The following is a 26,974-nucleotide window of genomic DNA, read 5'->3' on the forward strand; positions in this document are numbered from 1 at the left end:
TGTGGGTTGTGGTACAGGGAGAAGGATTGCCTAAGTCAAGGAGACAAAGCTGAGGGTCCGGAGAGACTGAGGCAGCTAGAATCCAGTAGAATACGAAAGAGGCCTGCCTTGGGTATTGGTCAGTGTGGGTCAGTGCGTGCATGTGAGGGAATGACTGAAGACTGAGGGAAGAATAAGGTAAGTATTGAAGGGGAAGTACCTGTTCCCAGCAGCCGGCATGGAAAAAGCTTATAATTCATGTGGCATTGGGGAAGGTGTTCAGAAAGGTCCTGCTTCAGTGGTAGAGAATAATTACCTGAGACTGAACACTGTTTCAGACCTGCCTAATAAATCATAGAAGCAAAGCTTGAACAAATTAAACTATTTCCAAATAACTTACAGCATCCCAGAACAAAGCTCAGGAAGATTTACAGCATTATAAAAATATCCCCCTGGCTGGTATGGCTCAGTGGATTGAGTGCCAGCCTGTGAACTTAAAGGTTACAGGTTCAGTCCCCAGTCAGGGCACATAACTGGGTTGCAGACCAGGTCCCCAGCAAGGGGCACGTGAGAGGCAACCACACATTGATGTTTCTCTCCCTCTCTCTCTCCCTCCCTCCCTCTCTCTCTAGAAATAAATAAATATTTTTTTTTAAAAATCAAGCAGCCAGTGGCAATATAAAAATATTTTCCTAAACTTATTTTTTATTGATTTTAGAAAGAGGAAGGGGACAGGAGAGGGGGAGGCAGAGGGAGAGAAAGAAACGTGGATTTGTCGTTGCACTTATTTGTGCATTCATTCATTCATTGATTCCTCTGTGTGCCCTGACTCGGCATCGAGCCCACAACCTTGGCGTGTCGGGACAACACTCCAAACAACTGAGCTACCAGGCCAAGGCGCATAAAAATATTGAGACAGAGTAAAACTCAAAATGTCTGGCAAACAAAGAGGAAGGAAAGCGTAACCAGTGATGAACATAATCAATTAAAACCAACCCAGAGTTGACACAGTTGTTAGAATCAGCAGAGAAGTACATCAAAACAGATAGTGTAATTGTATTACACGTGTACAGAAAAGTAGGTAGATATTTTAAAATACCGTACCCAGATCAAACTTCTAGAGATGAAAATAATATCTGAGATTAAAAAAATACACGGGATGGAATTATCAAGTAGACATTGCAGAAGAAAAGATTCATGAAGTTGAAGGCATAACAGTAGAAACTATATGAAGTGAAATAAAGAGAAAAAACGGTAATGAAAAGAGTATTCTTGAGCTATCAGACATTACACAGCAACCTCCAGTGGCCTAATGTGTGGGTAACTGGAGTCACTGAAAGGAGAAGAAAGGGAGGGACAGGAAAATCCTTGAAGAAAGAAGGGCCAAAATTTTTTCATGCTTGAAAAGGAAACTATAAACCGCAGATCTAAGAAGCGCTGTAACCTCCAGGCACAAGAAACATGAAGAAAACTATACCAAGGCACTTCATAAGCGGATTACTCAAAACCAGTGATAAAATTGAAAATCTGAAAAGCAGCCAGGGAAAGAAGGGGCAGGGGCCAGATGTATTCCGTGCACAGGGACAAAGATAAGGATGGACATCAGATTTCTCATTGACCACAGTACAAGTGACAAGACAATGGAACAGCAGCTGTACGGCACAGAAAGAAAACTGTCTACATGGAGTTCCATAGCAAAAACACCTTCCAAACATGACCACAAGGTAGAGATGTATTCAGACACACAACACCTGGCAGAATTCATCACCAGCTGACTTGCACTATGAGAAATGTTAAAGCACATGCGTACTTCAAGCAGATTAAAAATGGTGTCAGTTGGAAGTCTGGAGCTGCACAAAGGAATGAAGATCAAGAAATGGTATTACATGATAAACATAAGATTTTTTTCTTATTTAACACTGTTTAAAATAATTGTATAAACAAAAAATGGAGTTTATAGTGTAACAGGTAAAATGCATGGCAATAGTAGTACAGAGGTTAAGAGGGAAAAAATAAATGTAACTACTATAAAGTTTTCAACTGTACATGAAGTAGTATACTGCAACTTGGAGGTAGATTGTGTGGGTTAAAAATGTATGCTGTAAACTTTGTAACAAACAACCATTTGAAATTAAGAGTTATAACTAACAAGACAACAAAGAAGATAACAGATTCATAAATTCTGTGTCAGTATCAAAAAAAGGCAGATAAATGGGAACCCCCCAAAATACATGACAAATACAAAACAAATAGCAACACGATAGCATCAAACCTAATCGTAGCAGTAATCTCATAAATGAAATGGGTTTAAACATCCCCCAATTAAAAGGTGATTTTTCAGGTTGAAATAAAAAGCAAGATTCAGCCCTGATTGGGTGTCAGTTGGTTGGACGGTTGTCCCATACACCAAAAGGTTGCCAGTTCTGTCCCCAGTCAGGGTGTGTGAGAGGCAACTGGTTGATATTTCTCTCTCTTTCCACCCCTCCTTCCCCCCCAAAAGCAATACATATATCCCCAGGTGAGGATTTTTTTTAAAGCAAGATCCAATTACATATTATAGACATAAAGCCAGAAAAAAAGACGTAAAGTGAAAGATTGGGGAAAAATAATCTTACGTATACTCGTGAAAAGAAAGCTGGAGTGGCTGTATTAATATCAGACAAAGCAACTTCCAGAGCAAGAAATACTACTACAAAGAAGGTTGTTTCATAATGATACAGGGGTCAGTTAAGGAACAAAATACAATAATCCCAAATGTTTATGCATCTGTTAAAAGATCTTGAAAATGCTTGAAACAAAAGCTGACAGAACTTCAAAGAGAAATAAATCCACAAATGCAGCTGAAGATTTCAGTGCCCCCCTCTCAATAAAAATGGAAATCAGCAATGATATAATGGCTTGAACAAATCCAAGGTCACAAAGATTTACCTTTGTTTTCATGTTAAGAGTTTTATAGTTTTAGCTCTCAAATTACTTAAATCCAAATTAGTTAAAATTAAATAACGTAGAATTCAGTGCCTCGGTTGTATTCCCCCCTTTTTTGAGCATTCATGTGGCTGATGTCCACCACGTTGGTCACTGCAGAGACAGAGTGTTTCCATCATCCAGGAAGGTCTTTTCGCCATACGGACTCCCACAAACCCCTCCTTTAAAGGAATGTAGGAAATGCACTAAGGACTTGAACAGGTAGTTCACAAAGAAAAAAATAAATGAGTTCCTTCCCATCTTGCAAGATGACGTGTGAAAAAACCGAGAAGCCGGATACTAAGGAGAAACAACCTGAAGCCAGAAAGGCTGATGCTGGTGGCAAGGTTAAGAAGGGTCACTTCAAGGCCAAGATGCCTAAGAAGGGGAAGCCGCACCGCAGCCAAAACCCTGTCCTCCTCAGAGGAACTGGCAGGTATTCCCCCTCAGCTGTGTATTCCCGAAAGGCCATGTACGAGAGGAAGTATTCCACAGCTAAATCCAGGATTGAAAAGAAAAAGGAAAACGTTCTTGCTAGTGTTACAAAACCACATGGTGGTACTTGAGTGGTTAAACTTTGCAAAATGCCTAGATACTATCCCACTAAAGATGTTCCTCAAAAGCTGTTGAGCCATGGCAAGAAGCCCTTCAGTCAGCATGTGGGGAACTGCGGGCCAGCCTCACTCCCGGGACCATTCTGACCGTCCTCACTGGTTTTCCCGAAGGGGCTGATTAGTGCCTTGCTGCTTGCGACTGGACCCCTGTCCCTTCATCCAGTTCCTCCGTGTAGAACACATCAGCAATTTGTCATTGCAGTCTCCACCGAAATTGGTGTCGGTGGTGTGAAAATCCCCAAGCATCTCACTGATGCTTACTTCAGCAGCAGCAGCTGCGCAAGCCCAGACGCCAGGAGGGGGAGATCCTCCACACCAGGGAAGAGAAACACGAGGTTACAGAGCAGTGCGAAGGTGGTCGGAAGGCTGTGGAATCGCCAGTTCTGCCAGAAATCAAAGCTGTTCCTCAGCCCCAGGGCTACTTCCACTCCATTTGCTCTCACAGATGGGCTTTGTCTTGACAAACTGGTGTTCTACATTTCTTACAAAGAACCTAATTAACTGATTTGTTATGTAAATAAGTGGGCAAGTTCATGTTCATAAAATTGTTCAGAGTTGAAGAATTCTGAAATGAAACAGCATTTTTAGTCCCCCGGCTTGACAATAACGGCTTCCTTCAGGTCTTAACTCAGAAGTTACACCCAGTGAGGCCTTCCCTGCCCACCCTATTTAAAATTTCAAACCTAATTTCTTCATTTCCTGCCCTTTTCCCTTAGCTCTTTCTATTAATAAACTATATATTTAACTTACTTTTTCTTGTTTATTGTCAGTTTCCCTCTTTTTCAACATAAGGCCTGTTTAATTCACTCTTCATTGCCTCTCCCGGACCTGGAACAGTCTAGGTAGAGTAGAAACGCAGATGGATGTTTGTTGTTGAATGAAGGCCGGCAGGGTGCAGAGGGACCGGCACTGTCATACACTGCTATCCGAGAGAAGTGGTCCGGCCCTTCTGGAAGTAGTTGTGCAGTATGTAACAGTCTCAGAATCGTGCTTGCCCTTTGACCCAGCATTTCTCCTTCTAGGTATTTATAACATAAGGAAGTAATTAAGGATGTGCTGGAAGATTCAGCCACAGTGGAATGCTTTTAAAACTCTTGAACTCTGACATATTGGAAGGAATGTAGATTGTTTTTGAAATGTGGCAAGACCTATTTTGCAGAGTTGTTCAAAAATGATCTTCGTTTCTCTCCTGATACCTTAGCATTTTAATTTAAAGTAGTTTTGTTACTTTTCTAACTAACTTTTCTTAAGCAAAACTAAAACTTAACCTATACGATTTTTTCCACAGGTCCCTTAATATGGACTTCGAAAATCAAGATAAAGAGAAAGACAGTAGCAATTCTTCCGGGTCTTTCAATGGCAACAGCAGCAATAATAGTAAGTCACTTTATGTCGATTAACTTTCATACATGTAATTGTTACTATTTGACTCTTTCTATAACTCCAGTTAATTCACTGGGTTCAAAATTTACGTGCTGTAACAATCTAATCTGTCTGGTGTAATTTGTTAAATTCTTTGTTTTGAATCTGCACTACTGATTCCTTGAACTGCTGATTCCTTGTGTAATGCTTTTAACTCATGCCTTAAGAGCTTGCTACTGCGGGTTCTTTATCTTCTTAAAGATAAGCAAGATAGGTTAGTATCTGCTTGTTTATGACTTCATTTAAATACTTTGTTGAGGCTGATCATTTTATATGTGTTGATCATAAATTCATTCATTGACTCTTAAAGATAACTGCTTGAAGTACTTTCAAAACTAAGCACAGTATCTCTTCTGATATTTAGAATTTACAAGAACACTTTTAAAAAAACAAAAGTGTACTATATGGCAAATATTCAGCAGCATTATTCATAATAGCCAAAAAGTAGAAGCAACTCAAAGATGCATAAGCTAGTGAACCAATAAACAAATAGTCTGTGTATGGAATGCTCCTCAGCATTAAAAAGAATGAAGTACATGCTATGACATGGATGAACCTTAAAATATTGTGTTAAGTAATAGAAGGCAGACAGGGAAGAATACATGTTGTAGGAATCCATTTATATGAAACGTCCAAAAAGGCGAATACATAGAGAAAGAGGAGATTAGTGGTTGCCTGGGCCTAGGGGTGGGAAGAAGAATTAACTATAAACTGGCATGAGGGGATCTTTTTGAGGTGATGGCTTCACACTTGGTAAATTTGCCACCAAAAAACTATTGAGTTATCCACTTAAAATGGGTGAATTTTACAAACTGTACCTCAATATAGTTATAAAAAGCTGGTAATGCTTATAAAAAGAATTAAATTAGAAACAAGGAGAATTGCTTTGAATTAAATTGATATTGGATACTTACCATGCACTTGGCAATCTAGTAGGTATATTGAAAGATGGAAAAGTGTAAGAGCTGGTTCCCAAGCTGTCACATGGGCATTGTGACCAAAATCCTTTCCAAGGTGTTCATAAATGCTAAGACAGACATAAAAAATATTACTTCTCGTCCTGTTCCTGCAGGAGATACTTTAACATAGCCTCAGAATCCTTCTGAACAGCATCTACTATCAGTAGGTCAGAGTCAGCACTAGAAAGGAAGTCATTTTGACATCACATCCATGTACGAAGAGGAAAGAGAAAGGCAAGTCGGGGTGAGCAACAGAGGGTCAGGTTAGTAAGGGACTGTTTCCTAGAGAAGGTTGAGTTTGACTGGAGACAGTGGACTTGGGTTGTGGAGAATTCGTCATTCCAGGTGGGAGGAATGTAGTAACAGACACGGAGGGGAGAATGAGCATGACTTTCAGAGTTAGCATCTCCACTGAACAGGGAGGAAGTACTAGGGATCTAATGTAAAATTAGATAGACTATCATGGAGGATCTTGGAGGTTAAATTGGTGATCACTTAATATCTGTTTCATTTTCTCTAGTTATTGTATTATCCCATCAGTACTTGCCCAGTTTTCACCCCATTAAATGTGTTGTCTCCAGCAGTGTAAGTGGGCATGATAAATACAGTAAGTAGAATCAGTTAAATACAAGTTTTTTCTTATGACATAGGCCCTTGTATGAGGTAAAACACTGTACCAGTGGATTACCGGCACCAGGTAAAACCCAGTGTCAAGATCGGATTTTCAGGTTAAATTATTGCATAGCACCTCACCATCTATCAACATTTTAAGCCAAATCACTTTATACTCTTTTTTTAAAAAGATTTTATTTATTTATTTCTAGAGAGAAGGGAACAGAGGGAGAAAGAGAGGGAGAGAAACATCAATGTGTGAGAGAAACACATTGATCTGCTGTCTCTCGAACATCCCCAACCAGAGACCTGGTCTGCAACCCAGGCATGTGCCCTGACCAGGAAGTGAACGTGTGACCTTTTGGTTTGTGGAATGAAGCCCACACCAGTCAGGGCAAATCACTTTATATTTCTACTCTTGAAACTCCTTTAAAAGTTCTGTGTTATATAGCATGTGCACAAATGATGTACTTAAACCAGATTATAAATCTGTTATATATATTGCATCACAGAAACTGAAGAGAAATAAAAATAAGTACAGTTTTATCCTCAAATAAGTGGTTGAGTCAGTCAATGAAGTAGAAGGAAGTTACCTGGAACATCACTTTTTAAATTTCTCGTTCTTAATCAGTGTATAAAGAATAGTAGTTCTGGCTGGTGTGGATTGAACCCTGGCCTGCGAATGGAAGGGTTACTAGTTTGGTTCCCTGTCAGGGCACATGCCTGGGTTTTGGGCCAGGTCCCCAGTTGGGGGCACGCGAGAGGCAACTGATTGATGTATCTTTCATACATCAGTGTTTCTCTCCCTCTCTTCCTCCCTTTTCCTCTCACTAAAAATAAATAATTTTTTAAAAGAGTAATGTGTGATTATTTAAATGGTTATTTTCTAAAATCTCCCTCCCATGCTTGCTGAATTATCCTCAACAAATATATTTCTTCAGTGTCTAATCTGGGCCACGGATACCAAAAAGATAAACACAGATTAGACTAGAATGCAGTTCACTCCCATAGAATCAGGATCAACATAACAAAAGGAGAGGCCTTTGCAGAGAAGGTCAGTGTAGTACTTGATTATGGAGCAAGGCACCATTCCATATTGAAGGGATGGCATGGAGAAGGGGATGCATTTATCAAAAGTCAAAGAAACAATAGCCTGAAAGATGAACAGAGAAATACAAGAGATTGTGTAAGTGGCTAAAGAGACTGAAGTCCTCGACGATCACATTGTAGGAATAGGGGAAAGTTCTAAGAAAAGGGAGGTGTGAATTTAGTGTTAAGACTTTGGCGAGAATGTTTTGACCTGATTGAAGGAGAAAGTGTGTAGAAGAGAGAGATCTCTTAAAGGTTGCAGTTGCCTGCTCCCGAAATAAATAAGAATCAGGACGTGAAAATGAGTGAACTACAGCTGTGCACAGTGGCACATTGTTGAGTGAAAGACACCAGACAGAAAAAAACCAAAATATTACATGATTTCATGGCCATAGTGAGTTAAAAAAAAAACAGGCAAAATAAACACGTATTAGTACTTTATTAAAGTGCATGCTCAGGTAGAAAACATAAAGTAAAGCGAAGAAGAAAGTGTAAGAAAAGGCAGCTAACCCTGTGGAGCAGGGCGTGGACCGGTACTGGTCCGGGCCTGTCAGGAATGGGGCCGCGCAGCAGGAGGTAAGCTTGAGTGTAATGCGGTTGAATCATGGCAGAACCATCCACCCACCCCCACCCCGTCCGTGGAAAGATTGTCTTCCATGAAAACCGGTCCCTGGTGCCAAAAAGGTTGGGGGGACCACTGCTTTGGAGGAAAGAGAAAGGAAGTCGTGGCTGGGAGGGACACCACGGACATGTCTGAGGTTAGCAAGGTTCTGTTTCTCTACCTGGGCGGTGTTGGCTATGTTGTGGTTCACTGTGCTCTGCGCTTCTCCGCACGGGTGCTGTGTTCCACGGTGGAAAGAGTTCGGACGGAGAGGGGTCCCTCAGAGGCCTCTTTGGTTTTCTCTGACCTTGCTCTGACTTCTGTTTCATCACCACATCTGCCCCAAGAAGTCCACATACAGAGATTTTAACCCTGGCACATCAGTCCTTCGTTTAATTTGTGTTAAGTGGTTTTGCTAAAGCTCCCCCACCCCTCATTACATAACATTTGGAAGTCCTTTACTGCAGTTCTCTTCATTAGTAGAGATACAGTATATACATCTTTCTCTCCCCACCTAGATTCTAAACTTTGTAAGATCTGGAAGTGACTTTTAAAAATTCCTCATGTTGCCGACTGTATAATAGGTGTTCAGTCAAATAATCTTTGTTTAAAAGCAAGCTGCTCTCATGAGGGTACAAAATCAGTAACTTTCCTAACAATTATCAGCAACACTGGTGTATTGCCCAGTGTCTGTTTTATGGCCATACACATGATTAGCCTGTAGCCATGTTCAGTGAATGCTGAAAATAATGTCTCTGTGCATTATTTGTAATTCCGTCATGATGCCTTCTCCTTATGTTGATTCTGGCGTTAAAGATCATGCAGCTGCATTTAAGCTCTCCCAGTTACGGCTGCTCTGTTTGCTTTGCTGTTTTTTTCTGAAGTCACTGGATTTTAGCTAACATTTCTAAGTAGTAGTTCCCCCACTTCAGGGCCATTCCCCCCAGACCCTTAGGGAGGGCAGTGTGGAAGCGGTGTGCCTTGGTTTAGGTAGCACACTGCGAGCAACCAGAGGGGCTTAACGGGCCTTGTGACATCGCCGTCCGGTAAGCTCTCCCCGGCACCGTTCTACAAAACTAGCTGAACCGGTGTGCGGTACCCCTGGTTTACAACCTGTGCTTTCAAAAAAAAAAAACCAGTCTGTGATTCTATCTCATGCTGTGGAAGGGTTCTTTGTATTCCATTCTGCATTTTGGTTGCAGAATGAATTTCTAACATTTAGATTTATTATAAACAAATACAGTAATTAATCTGCAGACTATGATGCTTTGCTTTACAGGAGAAGGGGGTGTAATTTACTGGTGAAGGGGGAAATTTTAACATTTAAAGATTTTTTTAAAGATTTTATTTATTTATTTTTAGAGAGGGAAGGGAGGGAGAAAGAGAGAGAGAAACATCAATGTGTGGTTGCTGGGGGCTGTGACCTGCAACCCAGGCATGTGCCCTGACTGGGAATTGAACCTGCGACACTTTGGTTCGCAGCCTGCGCTCAATACACTGAGCTACGCCAGCCAGGGAACATTTAAAGATTTTTAAAAGTTTTGTTTCTTACCACATTATAAAAATCATTCATTTGAAAAATCATTTTGTTGTGAAAGGCACCTGAAATTCTGTAGTTTCCTCTAGTTCTTCTTTGAACTGCTGTAGAACACTCAAAAACTAAATGAGCCCTGATCAGTGTAGCTCAGTTGGTTAGGTGTCATACCGAAAAGAGAAGGGTCACCGGTTCAATTCCTGGTCAGGGCACATGCCTCAGTTGAGGCACATAAGGCATGTATGAGAGGCAACCGATCGATGTTTTTCTCCCTCTCTTATCTCCCTCCCTCTCTCCTCTTCTCTCTAAAATAAATAAAATCTTTTAAAAAAACTAAGAGAAATTGAGAGATTTCATAGTTTTGTCTCATAAATATCCATGGGACTCTTTAAGGTACGAAAACCACCCCCCCTCCAAAATTCATGGCCATGCTGAATGGGTCTCTCTGTGATTCCGGACAGACCTCGTCTCGATCATTTGTCTGTCTTGACCTGGAGATCGTTGCTCCTGAATCGAATTGCTCCACTCCTGAGTGATTCAACTCATCTACCCAGCCAATGAGAAGCAACTTTTGTTTTGTAAAAATATTTAATATGTTATTTCACCAAAATTTCTGAATAGCTTACTTGGGAACGGGTAAATTTAAATGCTGAAGAGCAAGTTTTAAATGTTGGTTCATGATTGCATAGCCTTTTGTGTCTGGTTGTGTTCATCTTGGTTGCGTATTTTATTCATGGCCTTCATTTAGTGGAGAGGCTTTTACTAATATTTCTTTATAATAAAAATACACTTATTAAGGTAAATAATTGATAAGCTTCAGGGTCCAGCTCTGTAGTACATCGTCTGTGCACTGCACTGCGTGCTCATCACACAGCCAGGTCTCCTTCCGTCACCGTACCTGTGACCCGTTCACCCTCTTCCTCCTCTCCCCACCCTTCTTCCCCGCCAGTAAGCACCATACTGCTGTCTGTGTCCAGGAGTTGTCATTTCTGTTTGTTCACTTGTCGCTTTCTGCTTTATGTCCCACCTATGAGTAAAATCATAGGGTTCTCGTCCTTCTCTGTCTGACTTATTTCACGTAGCATACATAGTACTCAAGATCTATCCATGTTGTCGCAAATGGCAGTGTTTACTCCTTTCTTATGGCTGTATATTAGTGCCACATCTTCTTTATCCAGCCATCCCTCGGGGGACACTTCAGTTGTCTCTATGTCCTGGCTGTTGTGCATAGTGCTGCAGTCAACAGGGGTACATATATCTTTACAGTAAATGTTTTCAAAATTTTCAGGCAATTAGCCAGAAGAGGAATTGCTGGGTACTACGGTAGCTCCAGTCTGAATATTTTGAGGGACCTCCATAAAGTTTTCCGTAGTGGCTGTAGCAGTTTACATTCCCACCAGTAGTGTGTGAGGGTTCCTTTTTCTCCACATCCTCTCCAGTATTTATTATTTCTTGTCTTTTTTTTTTATTTTAAAGATTTTATTTATTTATTTTTGGACAGAGAGAAAAGGAGGGAGAAAGAGAGGGAGAGATACATCAATGTGTGGTTGCCTCTCATGCACCCCTGCTGGGGACCTGGCCCACAACCCAGGCATGTGCCCTGACTGGGAATCGAACCGGCGACCCTTTGGTTCACAGGCTGGCACTTAGTCCACTGAGCCACACCAGCCAGGGCTATTTCTTGTCTTATTGATAATAGACATTCTAACAAGTGTGCAGTGATAGGCATCTCATTGCGGTTTTGATTTGCAGTTCCCTTCTAGCTAGTGAAGTTAAGCATCTTCTTGTGTATCTGTTGGCCATCTTTGTGCTCCTTGTAAAAAATGTTCAGGTTGTCTGCCCGTGTTTTAATCAGAGTTAAGTTTTTTACTTTTTTGTTATTGAATTGTGTGAGTTCTTCATATAATTTGGATATTTGCCCCTTATCATAGGTATTATTTGCAAATATCTTCTCCCATTCAGTTGGTTGCCTTTCTGTTGATGGCTTCTTTTGCTGTGCTTAAACCTTTCAGCTTGATGTAGTCCCACTCATTCATTTTCCCTTTTATTTCCCTTACCTTTGGGGTCAAGTTCACAGAACCTGAGGCCAACGTCCATAAGTTTAGTGCCTATGTTTTCTTCTTTGTATTTTATTGTTTTGGGTCTTATATTCAAGTATTTAATTAATTTTGTTAATTTTTGTGTTACACTGTCAGCAGTCTAGTTTCTCTGTGTTGTTTATTAACTTTCCAATTTTCCCAACACCATTTATTAAAGAAGCTGTTCATTCTCCATTGTAGATTTTTGGCACCTTTGTCACATTTGTTGCCCATATACATGTGGGTTTATTTCTGGGCTCTGCATTCTATTTCATTGGTCTGTGTGTCAAAAGGCCCTAAACAGCTAAAGCAATCCTGAGCGGGGAAGAAAAACCCCAGAGGTATCATACATACTTCCTGTCTTCAGATGATTCTACAAAGCTACAGTAATCAAAACAGTATAGTATTGGGGGAAAATAGACACACACACAGCTAATGAAAATTTCTTCTTTAGTTCCTCTCGTGCACATAATGATATCTCAGCAGGGTTCATTGGAAGCAGGTCACGCACAAGATAAAATTAGTGATCTGTTCATTCAGTGGTTACGTTTACCTTTTCCACCAAATATTCTATTCATGTTTCTCAGCATTGGATGCAAAATAAAAATTGTATGGAGAGTTTTTAGCTGGGCCTATTAATCCCCAGAGATTTTATTTTAATTAATGTGAGGTTGGGCCTGGGCATTGTAATTTTTTAAGCTCCCCGGGTGATTCTGATGAGCAGTCGAGAATAGAGAGCCACCACGCTAAATCCTGTTCGTTCCTTAAGATGTTCCCACAGTTTTCCTGATTTGCTGTTTTCAAATGCTTTTGTTCCTCCCCTTCCCCCACCCCCAAAGTCAGTCCTCAGCTATTCGCCACAGTGGGGAAGAGGGAACGTGAGTACAGTAAATCCCCAGATGGTGAGCAGCAATTTTAGTCCATAGCTTTAAACTACCTCTTTTACCAGGCCTATACACAAGACCACAGATGCACTCGGATAGATGAATCTGAAGTTTTGCTACCTTTGAATGTTCTTGATTTTGTTTTTGTTTTTGGCCCCCCATTACCCAGATGGTTAGCACCTCAATTCAAGTATTCTTAGAGCAGCTACTATAATGAAGGCACCGAGAGCACGGAGTTCATAATCTCATTGGGAAAGAAAGATTTAGGGGGCCTCGGTAATCTGTATCTCACATTCTACTCCCCAGAACCGTCGATTCTGATGAGTTCATGTATCTACAGTGTATGGCGTGGTGCTTGTTACATAAGCAGTTATGTGCCTTTCTCTCTTTCAGGTATCCAAACGATTGACTCTACCCAGGCCCTGTTCCTTCCCATTGGAGCGTCTGTCTCTCTCCTAGTAATGTTCTTCTTCTTTGACTCAGTTCAAGTAGTTTTTACAATATGTACAGCAGGTAAATTAATTCCTCTGTTCTTAACACTAACCTAAAAGGAAACATGTTCACCTTTTTTTATCATCATTTAAAAATTAAGATTTGTACATCATGCCATCTGTCAAGTTTTTTTTTGTTTTTGTTTTTTTTTTCCCACAAGTCTGGCTTCTCCTCCCCACACCCTTGAACCACTGGCACACATGCCAGCGTAATCAGAGCCAGGGGCTTGAGAGCTCAGGAGCTCTGTGACACCAACGTAGGGTCACTTCGGCTGTAGGTCACCGGAAGTCCAGTTGGGCAGAGTGGTCATTGGAAACCCTACTGGTGTTTCCACCGATAGAAACATTGGTAGCTAATGGAGATGATTCCACTCTCAGCTCTCTGCTCAGTTGTGAAGCTAAGCAATGACGGAAATGTATAATAGGTGGACAGACTGCTAGACGCGGTGGGAGACAACCCCTGGCCCGCTGTCAGTCTTCCCTTGTTGCCATAGAAGAGAACGAGGAAAACCACCTATGCTTCCTCCTACTTCAAATCAGTTTCTTTAAGAGGTGGTCTGGGCAGTGCTAAAGGAAGATGGTTTTCTTCTCTGGTTAATTAGAGTGTATCCACTTGTTGAGAAAAGTATTCTAGGAAATGATTTGTCCCATAAGTCATGTCATTTTTTTAATAATGTTGAACAGGAAGCCACAACAACAAAATTTAACCATACGTTTTCTCTCTGTAGTTCTTGCAACGATAGCTTTTGCTTTTCTTCTTCTCCCGATGTGCCAGTATTTAACAAGACCCTGTTCACCTCAGAACAAGTAAGGAGTTGGCAATTTCCTCTAAATTATAAACTTGTATGTTTTTCTTTCACGCTTGCTAGCATTATTAGGAGTCTGAACTTCCTGTTTTGACTGGAGCACAAAAAATGCCAGAAAACTGGGAAATGAGATGTTTGATTTTTAAAACTGGAAGGTAGTATTTCCTTTTGTACCTTTTCATAGCAGACGAAATATAAACCGATCTTAGGAAGTCAGAGTCATTGTATTTGCTTCCTACTTAGATTATTGAAAGATGAGAAGTTTCCTTTGAACGCAAGGCTTTCGTTCCTTTAGTAGTGAGTTAATCGGGTATGAAAGTAGCGGTTCCTCGGACATTGTTTGCCTTTCATCTTGGGTAACCCGGCACGTAAACAAATCGCTCACACCTCACCTCCGAAAGCTGTTGCTCCGTGGAAACCAGTCTGTTGCCACCGGAGAGGCTGCGTGCACTTAGGAGGCCAGGCCCTGGGGCAGCTGATTTTCCCAGGAATTAGTGATAAGCAAATGGATTTAACATCTTACAAGTATGTATTCTTCTTTGCTAAATGAATTATTAATTTTCCTCATCAGAATAGGATTTCCCCTATACTTAGAATCTCTGAAGATTGATATTGCCACTTCAGACTTCTAAACACCTATGTGGATAATTTGGGATAAAAAGTACATTATCAAATGGGTTCAGAAATATAATTATCTGAGCTCTGTGTAGTTTACTGAGAAGAGGTTTGGGTGTTTTTCACATCCCGGTACCTAGATGGTTGCCTGCTGCTCTAACCAGGCCCTGATGAACTCAGTCATGATGAGCCACAGGCGAGTTTGGTTGCCTGTTGGTCCAGTAAGTGTCACGTGTTTTCCAGGATCTCCTTTGGTTGCTGTGGGCGTTTCACTGCTGCGGAGCTGCTGTCGTTCTCTCTGTCCGTCATGCTCGTCCTCATCTGGGTTCTCACGGGCCACTGGCTCCTCATGGACGGTGAGTAACTGCTGTGGGAAAGGTCAGAATTCTAATATGGTCTGTAAGTAGTTACATTTCTGTCCTCCCTCTCCTCTCTCTGCGTTAGTCGCGCTGCTTCTGATTACCATATTAGGCATCCAAAGATGGTGTTATGTACCATTAAGTTTTTTTTATTATTTTCACTCACATTTTAAGATATTTTTTAATAAGAGCTTTCTTGAGATACAGTTCACGTAACACATACAACTTACCTACTTAAAGTGCACACCTCAGAGGGTGTTTGCATGTTCACAGAGCTGCACAGCCATCACCATGATCGCTTGTAGTGCGTTTCTACCCCACCCCCACACCCCGCCCTCTGAAACTCACACCCATTAACAGTCACTACCCCTTCCCCCACCCAGGCCCAGTCGTCCTTTAATCTACTGTCTCTGCATTTGCCTCTTCTGGACAGTTTAAAACCAAGGATGTTCTGCTCATGGTCAGATTGGATAGAGTTTAACCAAAAGGATTTTAAACTTTTTTTCCTGCAAACCGGAATCAATAACATAGGATTAATAAAGAAATTTTAAACCCTAAGGAAAGCTAAAACCTTATCCTTCTGTTTCAAGAGATTCTTCTTCTCATTAAGTTACTTTAACCAGTGGAAGAATTTGACATTTATATGCATCAAGATAGTTATTGAAAAACTCTAAGAAGCTGCATCTTACTAGGGAACAAACTGTAGAATGCATTGCGAGCTCTGTAAAATTATATTTAAATTGTTTCTTTTTTTTAGTCTTCACCCGAGGACATGCTCATTGATCCCAGAGAGAGGGGAAGGTAGGGAGAGAGAGGGGGAGAAAACCATCAAAACATTGATGTGAGAGAGAAACATCTATTGGTTGCCTCCTATATACGCCCCGACCAAGGACCAAACCTGCAACCCAGGCGTGTGCCCTGACCGGGAATCTAACCTGCAGCCTTTTGGTTTGCGGGACGAAGTTCCAACCAAGCTACACCAGCCGAGGTGGTATATGTCATTGTAATCAAAGGTAACACATACAGAAAAAGCACTTAACATACGAGACATGATGTACTTGTTTTTAAATATAATTTTCAGTAGAGAATAGATACACCAGTGGTCACATGGAGAGGGGGATGTGACTCTAAAGAAATGGCACTGGGATTTTATGGGGCAATCCAGCTTGTCCATATACTGGGGGGGTTGGGGGTGGTGGCGGCTCCACAGATCTGTCACAATTCATAGAATTGGACATTTACAGAACAACTCTCGATTTTACTATTTGACCATGTTAAAAATTTTAAACGTATTCATTTTGAATATGTCTTTTGTTTTTATGTATTTGTTGTCATAGTTGTGCTTTTTTTTTTTTTGGAGTGCCTGCCATATACCGAGTATTCAAAGTCAAAAGCAGTTCCTTGTGGCTGCAGATCTGGGCGTCCTGTAGACGCGTACTGACCTTTAATGACTCGGAACGGGAGGCAGCGTCCAGATCACCAGTGTCTAGACTCTGCAGTGACTCACCTTTGCTGATCCTGACAGCTTTGGTCTTATTGTAGCGTCATACATTGCCTTATAAAAAAATTTACTGTGATGGTTCACTTTAATACTTGAGTATATACACTGTGTAAATAAGTATTTCGAAGTACAGTATTTAAAATTTTTAAGTGGTTGTACTGCTAAATTTTCTACATCAAGTATCAATGCTTTCAGTACTTATGAATTGGTGTTTGATACCTCAGTGCTTCTGGAGATTGATAAAAACTTGAAACAAGACATTACATCTGAAGTCACACAACTTGCTTGCCCAGCTTGTGGTGGAAGGGGAAGGCCTATTTTATATACACTCGCTATCGAGAGTGGTAAAGTGGTAGGTGTGTGTGCTTGACTTCTCCCGAGATGAACTTTTGGTTTTTGCAGCAGAATGATTTAACTAAAAATAGCACAGATATAAACTGGGCACACTTAATTTCACCTACGCAAATGTTGTGTGAAATGAGACACGGTGCTACGTATTTAACTAGAATAAATATAAAACAATAATCACCAGACCAGGACTATTTCGTCTCCATGCTAGCGGACTCCGAGTCCACATGACGGCAGAAGATGCTTCAAGGACCTTGAAGTCTCTTAGTCCCTGGCGTTCCGAGGTTCCCTCTATCCCACTGCTGACTGCGGTGGCTCTCCTTTCGTGGAACTCTGTACTCATGTGTCCAGACACACGTCACTGTGTACAGGTTTTGCTAAGGGTTTTAAGTTTACTAACTGCTGGCCCAAAAAAGGGGATCCGGTATCTCAAAACAGCAAGCAGTCTGTTCTTGATACTCTTATCTCTACCCTCCCCAAGCACTGTGTAGAGAAAAATACCCATTTACTAGTAGCGTGTCACTAAAAAAGAAAAGGTTGGCACGTGGAAGATGACATTCTTTTCAAGGTACACTGATTCACAACAGCTGTCGGAAACATTTTAGCGCAAGTCAGAATTTTCTCCATTGTACTTCTGCAGGTAGAGGGTGGGCATATGCTAATCAGACTCACTGGAGGAAAAGTGGGATGAGCAGCTCTCCGTAAGACACCCCGAAGGGTGCCTTACATGAACTGTTGAGTCGGTAGAAAATTGGCAGTGAAGGACAGACTGTTTTCCCAGTGACCAGCACCAGAAATACATTTGCATTGTGAAATTCACCTCATGATGAAGTTTCCTTGACTGTTTGGTGAGGTTCCCATAAACCCTAACTGGTCCCTAACTGGGAGACTTTTGCCTCATTGTCTGTCATCGTTTCCCAGTGTTTATTTGTCCAAGAATAGCTTCTTCCTACCGGTTTGCACTGGGCAAACTGACCTAGTGAGCAAGCAGAGTCCTCCCTCAGGGAAAGGAGAGAGCGAGCCTTTGAGCTTTTCCGCCGTTTGTTGGCGGGCGCTGGCTGGCGTGCTCTGGACTCGTTTTCTGCTGTTACAAAACATGTGGCGTTCTGGCCGCGGTCTTGAATGTCCTGAATGCGCGCTGCTCTGATGGAGAGACTGTCTCGCCAGAGTTCTCTGCAGAGTCAGAAGTCATCTGGTCGGCAGGGACTTGGGAGCGGAAGGGTTTTTTTAAATGAGTGTTTCTTAGTGAAAGCCTATTCTTTGAGGTTCATTTAGTGTGGAAACAATGCATGTGGTGGTTTTAGGACTAGGCGTGAAGTATATTTTCAAGGTTATAACAAGAAGCATTGACATTAAGAAGGAGCTTCAGAGTTTTCTTGAACTCAATCTAGAGCTTTTTAAAATCTATTCTGTTTTCATCTGGTAAATTAACCTTTTACATTCGGGAAAGTTTTGCAGGGGTGTCCAACCTTTTGGCGCTCTGGGCCACACTGGAACAAGAGTTGTCTTGGGCCACACATTAAATACATTGCGACGTGTAATCACAAAAAAATCTCAATATTTTAAGTAAGTTTGTGATTCTTGTGTTGGGCTGCGTTCGTAGCCATCCTGGGATGCATGCAGCCCCGTGAGCTGCAGGTTGGACACCCCTGCTTGAGAGGATTTGACTAATAGGTAGTGGGCTATATTAGGCCAAAAGCTGGTGAACCTTGTGCACACACACCTGATGTTCAAGGGTGGTTCAGACAAGTTCACAGTCAGCGTTCCCTGACCATTTCGAGGAAGAGTCTTAACAGATGTGTAGCCCAGCCCTTCATTCTACAGCACTTGCTACTAAGCTGTGATTAGAAAATGTTCAGTGCCAGAAATTGAGCAATTGTTATTTTTGTTATGAAATTCTAGACTCTGGTGCTTAGTCCCATAGGGCTTAGCTTTCTAGAGGTCTTAGAAGCCAACAAACACCTTGCAGGTTACATAACCCTTTTCAAGAACATTTAAGCTCAGTTTGGTGCCATTGTCTTTGTCCTTGGCCCTACTGGTTGTGGAAGATAAGGTGATACGGAGATCATATCAATAATAAATTGCAAGTAACTACAGCTAAGTGGCTAAGATTAATAATTTACTTCCCTAACGCTGTTGCTTAACTTACATCTAACTAAAAGGTAAGATTGTTAATAAAGCTGTCAGAGAGTCTTGGCAGTTCCTCAAGCAGCATGGAGCAAGGGAGAGTTACCATCTCCCTTCGATTTTTACTAAGAGAAGAGGTTTTTTTTTTTTTTTCCAGGGTTACATAAATGAAAGAATGAAAAAGAGAGGAATGCTAGATGAGCAGTTGGGTGTTTTCAGGAATAAAACATAGCTTGTGGCAGTACTCATCCGGGATATTCATTCTGCAGACTTACGTTAAGAAGCTTCTCTGAAGTGGCCAAAGGCGTGCATTCTGCCTGTCCAGACTCGCAGCTTCGAGAACAGTGGGGAGACCCGGGCTGGCCTGGACAGAGGTTACTGCTCCACTTGGCTGGAGAGAGCAGTAGGTTGAAGAATTGAGGACAAAGGGAGAGGGCAGAGGCCGAGCCTGTGGGCCCAGCGCTCTTCGGTGCGAGGCTTTATAACAGACTGGATCCGTCTCAGAGTGGGGGTCCGGGGTAGGGCCGAAACGGCGTTTCACAAGGGCTGTGGGGAGGAGGCGGGCCAGCACGACCGAGGTTGTGACAGTAAAGACTAGCGCCCCAAAATGGCCGCGGTTGAGTGTACATAATGACAGACTGTGGTAAGTTGAAAATGAACCCAGAGTTTTTTGTTTGGAAGGTTAGGAATAGCCCTGGCTGGTGTGGCTCAGTGGATTGAGTGCCAGCCTGTGAACAAAGGGGGGTCGCTGGTTCGATTCCCAGTCAGGGCACATGCCTGGGTTTGAGCCAGGTCCCCTGGTGCGGGGCATGCGAGACACAGCCACACATGGATGTTTCTCTTCCTCTCTTCCCCCCACCCTTCTCTTCTCTAAAAATTAACAAGATCTTTTAAAAAATAAAGATAAAGAAAGCTTAGGAACAGAATGACATGGTCCAGAGCAGTGATTTCCAGCCAGTGTGCCGCAGCAGGCATAACGATCTGCTGCAACAAGAGTTTTCCAAACACAACACCTGTTCAGTCAGGGGCTTTGGCCCGTTCCCTTGGATTGTCAAATAAAAAATGACAACAGCCAACACAATAGCTTTCTGGTGTGAATGAATCAAAATTACACCTATTTTGTCTGCCAGGTGGGCAGAAGACATTTTTTGGTGTGCTGCAGAACTTTAGTAGTTCAAGTATACCATGAGGTGAAAAGGGTTGAGAGTCGCTGGCCTAGAGTCAGAAAATTCTGTCACTGGGCAGTTTGTTGTCCATGTTTGGGTCCGACCCGGGTGTGCAGAATGAGCACGAGACGGGTGATAAAGCAGCGAGTGGATGCTCGGACCGTAGGACCTATAAAGGTTCCCGCTGGTTTCGGATTGACCGAACACGAAAGTTCTGACGTGGACCAGTCACCTGCGTGTGGTGGAGGCATATACATTGACCCTTGGGCGCTGCCCTTCTGCTGGTCTGCCCAGTGGGTTTCCACACCCCTCTCAGTTATCATCAGTCAGTCCTCGGACCCCCGCTGCCCCCCCACTCCTGCCTCTTGTCTGCCCACCTCAGGTTTTCGTTTCTTCTGTTTCCTTGTACTTTGCACTCCCTGTGTTCACTTGTAAGTTACTGAACAAGTCACCTCTTGTTACACCATTACCCAGCCAGTGTTGGTGCCCAGACGTGTGTCTGATGATTGTACCGGGAAGTTCGTTATTTAAAACACGAGTGTGGGTTGGTTGTGCCATCGGCCTTAAGTGTACATTTCTTCACACCTTCAGCGTGCTTCAGTCATCCCTTTGCACCCTGGGATGTTTGTCTTTGCAGAGCCTAATTGGCCCTAACTCGTTAACACGGTAATACAGTTCGTTATATTCATTTGAAATGACATGGGCTTGCATTTGTTTTACCAGTTTGTTTTTATAAGTTTATTTAAAAAATTCAAGGCGACCCTAGTAAAATGAGCATCCCTAGATCACTGTGGAGTCAGGAATCACGTCTTCACCGCATCTCTCCCAAGTGCACACCCCGGAGCCCAGTGAGCGCGTGATGACAGGGTCGGGAGGAATAGAGGCAGGCTTTCTCCGTGGTTCCACTGCTGTCTTTCCAACCCTCCCGTGTTGTAGGACGGGAATTACTGTTCTCTTCCCTTAGAGTTCCTGCAGTAGGAACTCATTAGATGTTAGTTGAATGTATGTATCCAGGTACCCTGGGCATGCCAGGCTGCTACACAGGCATAGCCTCTGTTTTATTACGCTTTGCTTTACTGGGCTTCACAGATGGCACATTTTTTACAAATTGAAAGCAGGACCTTCCACCAGCAAAAAGAATATAACTTCACTGCGATACATCCTTGCAGTGGTCTGGAACCAAACCCCCATCTCTTAGGTGTGCCTATATCTTCCCGGTTTGTTACATACATTTGGCAGTTTGCCAAACCTGGTAAAATGATACACATCTGTAATGTGGCTTCACTTGCTTTTCTTACTTTCCTTAGACTAATTAGGAATTCGAAGTTGAGAGAACGTAATTTTTATTTATTCAGCAAATACTGTCTACTCTGTCAAGTGCTGGGAGTCCACAGGAAAAAAAAGCCATGGTTTCTGTCGACTAGGAACAGCTGGTTTAGGGAATAAATGCTTGAATATAGATAATCACACTGTTACATAAGTGGGTGCAGAGAAAACAACTTAATCTGGTTAGGCCAGGAAAGACTCCCTAAGGAAGGGCTTTCTGTCCTGACTGGTGTGGCTCAGTTGGCTGGGTATCGTTCTGCAAGGTGAAAGGTTGCCAGTTCGATTGCTGGTCCGGGCATGCGCCTGGGTTTCGGGTTCAGTCTCCAGTAGGGGAGCGAATGAGAGGCAACCGATTGATGTTTCTCTCCCTCTCTTTCTCCCTCCCTTCTCCTCTCTAAAAATAAACAAAATATTTATTAAAAAAGAGAATGAGCCTGGCTGGCATAGCTCAGTGGATTGAGTGCGGGCTGCTAACCAAAGCATCACAGGTTCGATTCCCAGTCAGGGCACATGCCTGGGTTGCAGGCCACAGCCCCCAGCAACTGCACATTGATGTTTCTCTCTCCCTCTCTCTCTCTCTCTCTCTCTCTCTCTCTCCCTCTCTCCCTTCCCTCTCTAAAAATAAATAAAATCTTTTTAAAAAAGAGAGAATGAGGATGAATTTTCCAGGGAAAGGAGCCCAGGACAGGGCCTCTGGGTAGAGCATAAAGGAACGTGAGCATGTATCGAGCAGAGTGATCGTGTCTGAGCGACCGCAGAGTGTAGAGGCCATGCCCCCGAGGACTTTCCATTTGAGTTGTAAGGAGAGAAAATTGTTTAAAAGGATACATCATGTCTCAGATTTTGAGAGGTACAAGGAAAAAAATAATAAGGCAAGATAGAGGAATGAATTGCCGGACCAGTGTCCCTGAGTAAATAAAAGAGCATGTGACGGAGGGTGAGGTAAGATTAAAGGAAGGAGCAGGGATGGTGCATCCGCAGTGATGAGGGGCCGCAGAGGACTGAGGCCAGGAGGCCTGGCTGCGCCTGTCTGGAACTTTATCAGAACAGAAAATCCCCTGGGTCTTACACAGCCGAACACTTAGTGTGAGACAAGGAATTTCCCCAAATACTGGGAGGTCAGGCTGGGCTCAAGTGGGCCCTTCGTACTGTAGGATGTGCAGCCCTAGACTGGAGCGCAGGCCTGGTTTTCGAGGGGACCTAACCACTGCGTCGGGGTTATAAGCTGCGTGGCTGGTGGAAAGGGGACGCCCCTGCACTGCGCACTGACTGCCGTCTCCTCCCCAGCCCTGGCCATGGGCCTCTGTGTTGCCATGATCGCCTTCGTCCGCCTGCCCAGCCTCAAGGTCTCCTGCCTCCTTCTCTCAGGGCTCCTGATCTACGATGTCTTTTGGGTAAGGTCTGCTGCCCCGAAGCCGCCGCGCTCCCTCGTGTTGAACTGGAGTTTGAGTGGCTGGCGTCTGGCTAGCGGGGCGCCTCCCATCTGGGAGCACTCCCCCCAGCTGGCTTGTGAGAGGGTGAGCGGGCGGCTGAGCCTTCGTTTCTGGAGACGTGTGTGACAGGTAGGGCGGAAGAGGGAGCGGGCAGACGGAGTTCTCTGCCCTGGGAGCGAAGATTTCCTCCTCAAAGCATGCGGTATTCCGAGACTCCGTGCTCCAGAGCCAGGAGAGCTGGTGCTGAAATCACGCTGCCTCCAGCTCCCTCTGTTAAAGGTGACTCTCCACTCGGCAGGTGTTTTTCTCCGCCTACATCTTCAACAGCAACGTCATGGTGAAGGTGGCCACCCAGCCGGCTGACAATCCTCTCGATGTTCTTTCCCGGAAGCTCCACTTGGGGCCCAACGTGGGGCGCGACGTTCCTCGCCTGTCTCTGCCTGGAAAGCTGGTTTTCCCTAGGTAGGACTGGCACCTCGGGCCTCGGGCCAGACACACTGCCTTCCTGTGCCTTGGTTACCTGTCTCTGTCATCAGCATTTCAGTCCTAGACTGGGCAGGGTTGGGAGTCAGCAGCTGTATCTCAGGGAGAATGTTGGCTTGCAAAGTTTTATCACTAAGTGATGCAGGTGCTTTTTATTACCGATTAACACTATCAAGCAAGCACGTTACTACTGTTGACATACTCAGAAGTTGGCTGGAGAGAATAACAGGAGATTGTGGAGTTTTGTACTTCTAAGACACTTGCAAAAATATGTCCTAATGCCTAAATTGCACAGTTCCTAGTAATACAGTCTTGGAAAAATTAATATGCTGCTTTAATCTCTTACGCCTGGTAGTAATTAGGTGCTTATTTGAAATCTCGGCAGTGAATGGGTGACAGTGAATTGCTTGACGCTTCTAGAGGTGGCGGTGCTTACGCAGGTCACGTGCAGTCGTCCGCCAGTGCTCTCCCGGAGCACGGCGGGGCTGGGTGGGGGACCTCTGTTGCTAGCGCTCTGTGGTTTTCAGTCTGGCTCTTACACACTAGTGTTCAGCCAGTAGAGAGTCCCATCTGCCGTTCAGGTAAGTTCCTTGACGTCCCAAAGAGCTGACAGACCTTGCCCAGGAGGAGGAGGAGGAGGACGGGACTGTAGAGTGCAGTGCGGCAGCCCTGACCTGTGACACTACCTTCCAGCTCCACAGGCAGCCACTTCTCCATGTTGGGCATCGGAGACATCGTGATGCCCGGACTCCTGTTGTGCTTTGTCCTCCGTTACGACAACTACAAAAAGCAGGCCAGTGGCGACTCCTGCGGCGCCTCCGGACCCGCCAACATCTCCGGACGCATGCAGAAGGTCTCCTACTTTCACTGCACCCTCATTGGATACTTCGTAGGTAAGAGAGCCAGAACCTGTGTCCGAGCCCCTCTCCGGCTGTCCCCCACCCCTGGAAGTAAGCCAGGTCTTCCGGCGACAGGCGCTGGATGGAAGGGGAGCAGTGACTGGCTGCTGTCGACGGACAGCCGGCCGCAAAGGGCAGCGCTTCCCGAGCCCATGAGATGACAGGTGCTGCCTGCACCGGCCAGCCCAGTTCCCGGTCCGAAGGACGTTGTAGTAAGAGTGCGGTTTGTAGTAAGAGTGCGGTTTGGCCCCAAAGTCGAGAACTCCTACCACGTGATAATTGTGGGTCAGTCTGTGTGCTTAATTAACAGTCTTCAGCTTGGGCTGAATGGCTGCCGTGTGTGTTTTCCTTCATTTGTTCTGTCACCTCAGACTCGCCTTAGGCTGTTTTCTCTCTAGGCAGCTCGCTGACAGGCAGAGACGGCGGTAGTTGGGCTGGGTGTAGCAGTAGCCTGTCTGCAGCTGCAGCGGGCACGGTGAAGGGAGTGGCAGAGGGGCCCCTCGCTCCACATCAGCTCTTCCCCAATTCCGTAGTGCTGTCACAGGCACGGGGCCATTTCAGTCCAGGGACTGTGGGTGGCGGGTCCGGGCAAATGGTGATGTCCCTGCCAGGTAGGTGGGGAGGCTCCGAAAGGAGAAATGCCTTAGCCAAGGCTACATAGCTCCTGTAAGCAGCAGAGCTGAAGCTGAACCCAGGTCTTTTGCCTCCACGTCTAATATCACATCCCATACGGCAGCAGACGGAGGGAGACCAGGCACACTCGGGGCCGAGGCGAGGGCTTGACCCGGGAGCCAGAGCACAGGGTGGGAGTTGGGCCAGGCACGGGTCCTTGGAATTCTAGAGTTTTGTGTTTTTGTTTTTCAATAAAGATTTTTTGTCGTTTATTTTTAGAGAGGGGGCGGGGAGGGAGAAGGAGAGAAACATCAATTTGTGGTTGCCTTTAGCGCACCCCCAGCTGGGGACCTGGCCCGCAACCCAGGCATGTGCCCTGACTGGGAATTGAAACTGGCGAGCCTTTGGTTCGAGAGCCCGCACTCAATCCACTGAGCCACACCAGCCAGGGTTGTTTTTGTCCTTTTTTAAACTGTGCTGTTTCATGTTTAAAGGTCCTTTGCTGGGCATTTAATACCCTGCCCATTGGATGGGTGTGTCACATTAGATCTGTACCGTCTGGAGACTGCCAGCACAGGCGTCCAGGAAGCAGACACGGCCTCTCTCAGAGCTGGCCCCGTGGAGTTACTCACAAACGCTTCTCTGCCCTTGTAGGTCTGCTCACGGCTACTGTGGCGTCTCGCATTCACCGAGCAGCCCAGCCTGCCCTTCTCTACTTGGTGCCATTTACCTTATTGCCACTCCTCACAATGGCCTATTTAAAGGTGAGAGAAGGGATTATAAACCTGTGAAAGCAATAACTTGGCATTGATCCGGGACTTGGTATGTATTCTTCTTGCTGGAGGTGGTTCTGAAGCCCCTGAGCTCTTGATCTTGAAGTTGGGGTTTTGTTTTTTGGTTCTACTAACCTGATATTAGCAGGTATATCTGCTTCCAGCACTTCCAGATTCTTGCAGCCACTGGCAGGAAATGCTAATGAGTTAGGCTACTACACCACCTGCTCATGGGTGATTGATTAACTGAAACCCCTAGAACCCAGCTGCAGAGACTCCCTGCTCCTCTTAGAAACAGTGCCCTGTTGCCACCTAACAGCTTCTTTAAACCCTGCATCAAAGTTTGGAAATAGGAGTGGGAATAGGAGCGGGCAGAAACACCACGGTGTCAGCGCGCCCTCCTGGCCTTTCTGCGGTGCACTGCTCTGCCAGGCGGGCTCCGGGCCGCGGGCGCTGTAAGTAGCTGCTCCACCAGGTGGCTTTCCAAAACTACCTGGCACGTAAAGCCCGCCCAGAGTTCTGCACAGGGCCCCTCTCAGCACAGAAAACCAGGTGGAGCTCCCAACACAGTGAACCACGGGAGCCCACACAAAGGCATTGCCGTTAAAGTGGCAGAGGTTACAGGGATGATCTTAAAGGAAGCAACAGAAAAACAAAGGAACCAATAACCTAGAATAATTTACCTGGCAAAATTATTCTGAATTGAAGGAGAGAGAAAAAGTTTCCCAGACAAGCAAAAAACTACAGGACTTCATCACCATTAAACCAGCTTTACAAGAAATGTTAGAGTCGACTTTAAGTAGAAAGGGAAAGGCTATAACCAGAAATACCAAGTAGGAGAAGGGGGGAAACCTCACTGTTGCCAGGTAGTCAATGAATACAGCAAATTAGACAAAAGCCACTATGCAGGTTTAAAAAAAGTATTAAAACTACAATAAATAGTGTAGAGATACACAACACAGAGAGATCTAAAATGTGACATCAAGAACATTCAGCATGGAGAGGGGAGTGAAAATGCAGTCTTGTTATGATGCACTTGAACTTAAAACACCTATCAGCCTAAACTACACTGCTGTATACGTAAACCTCATGGTAACCAAGGACCTACAAAAGATACACAAAGAACAAAGAGAAAGGAACTTAAAAAACAAAAACAGCAAAACACAAGGGAAGAGATCAAGAAAAGAAAGGAACAGAAGACAAACTATAAAAGTTAGCAAAATGGCAATAAGTACATACTTATCAATAAATAGAAATGGAGTAAATGCTCCAGTTGAAAGACACAGGTGGCTGAGTGGG

At 44.1% G+C, this 26,974-nt stretch overlaps 1 protein-coding gene and 1 pseudogene across 1 annotated transcript in view; both read left to right on the plus strand.

The window, feature by feature from the left end:
* The window catches only part of SPPL3 (signal peptide peptidase like 3), a 71,741-nt gene that overhangs the window by 38,835 nt on the left and 5,932 nt on the right, over positions 1-26,974 (plus strand). Inside the window, exons 3-10 of the mRNA XM_045843445.1 lie at positions 4,846-4,934; positions 13,130-13,249; positions 13,956-14,034; positions 14,892-15,004; positions 22,763-22,869; positions 23,207-23,370; positions 24,085-24,284; positions 25,557-25,666. Of these exons, the coding sequence (XP_045699401.1) occupies positions 4,846-4,934; positions 13,130-13,249; positions 13,956-14,034; positions 14,892-15,004; positions 22,763-22,869; positions 23,207-23,370; positions 24,085-24,284; positions 25,557-25,666 (982 nt within the window). The remainder of the gene's footprint in view (positions 1-4,845; positions 4,935-13,129; positions 13,250-13,955; positions 14,035-14,891; positions 15,005-22,762; positions 22,870-23,206; positions 23,371-24,084; positions 24,285-25,556; positions 25,667-26,974) is intronic.
* LOC123820237 lies at positions 3,213-4,058 on the plus strand (annotated as a pseudogene).

The sequence above is a fragment of the Phyllostomus hastatus genome, unplaced genomic scaffold, assembly GCF_019186645.2.
Source record: "Phyllostomus hastatus isolate PE091 unplaced genomic scaffold, TTU_PhHast_1.1 phas_contig_1162, whole genome shotgun sequence".
Taxonomy (NCBI): Eukaryota; Metazoa; Chordata; class Mammalia; order Chiroptera; family Phyllostomidae; genus Phyllostomus; species Phyllostomus hastatus.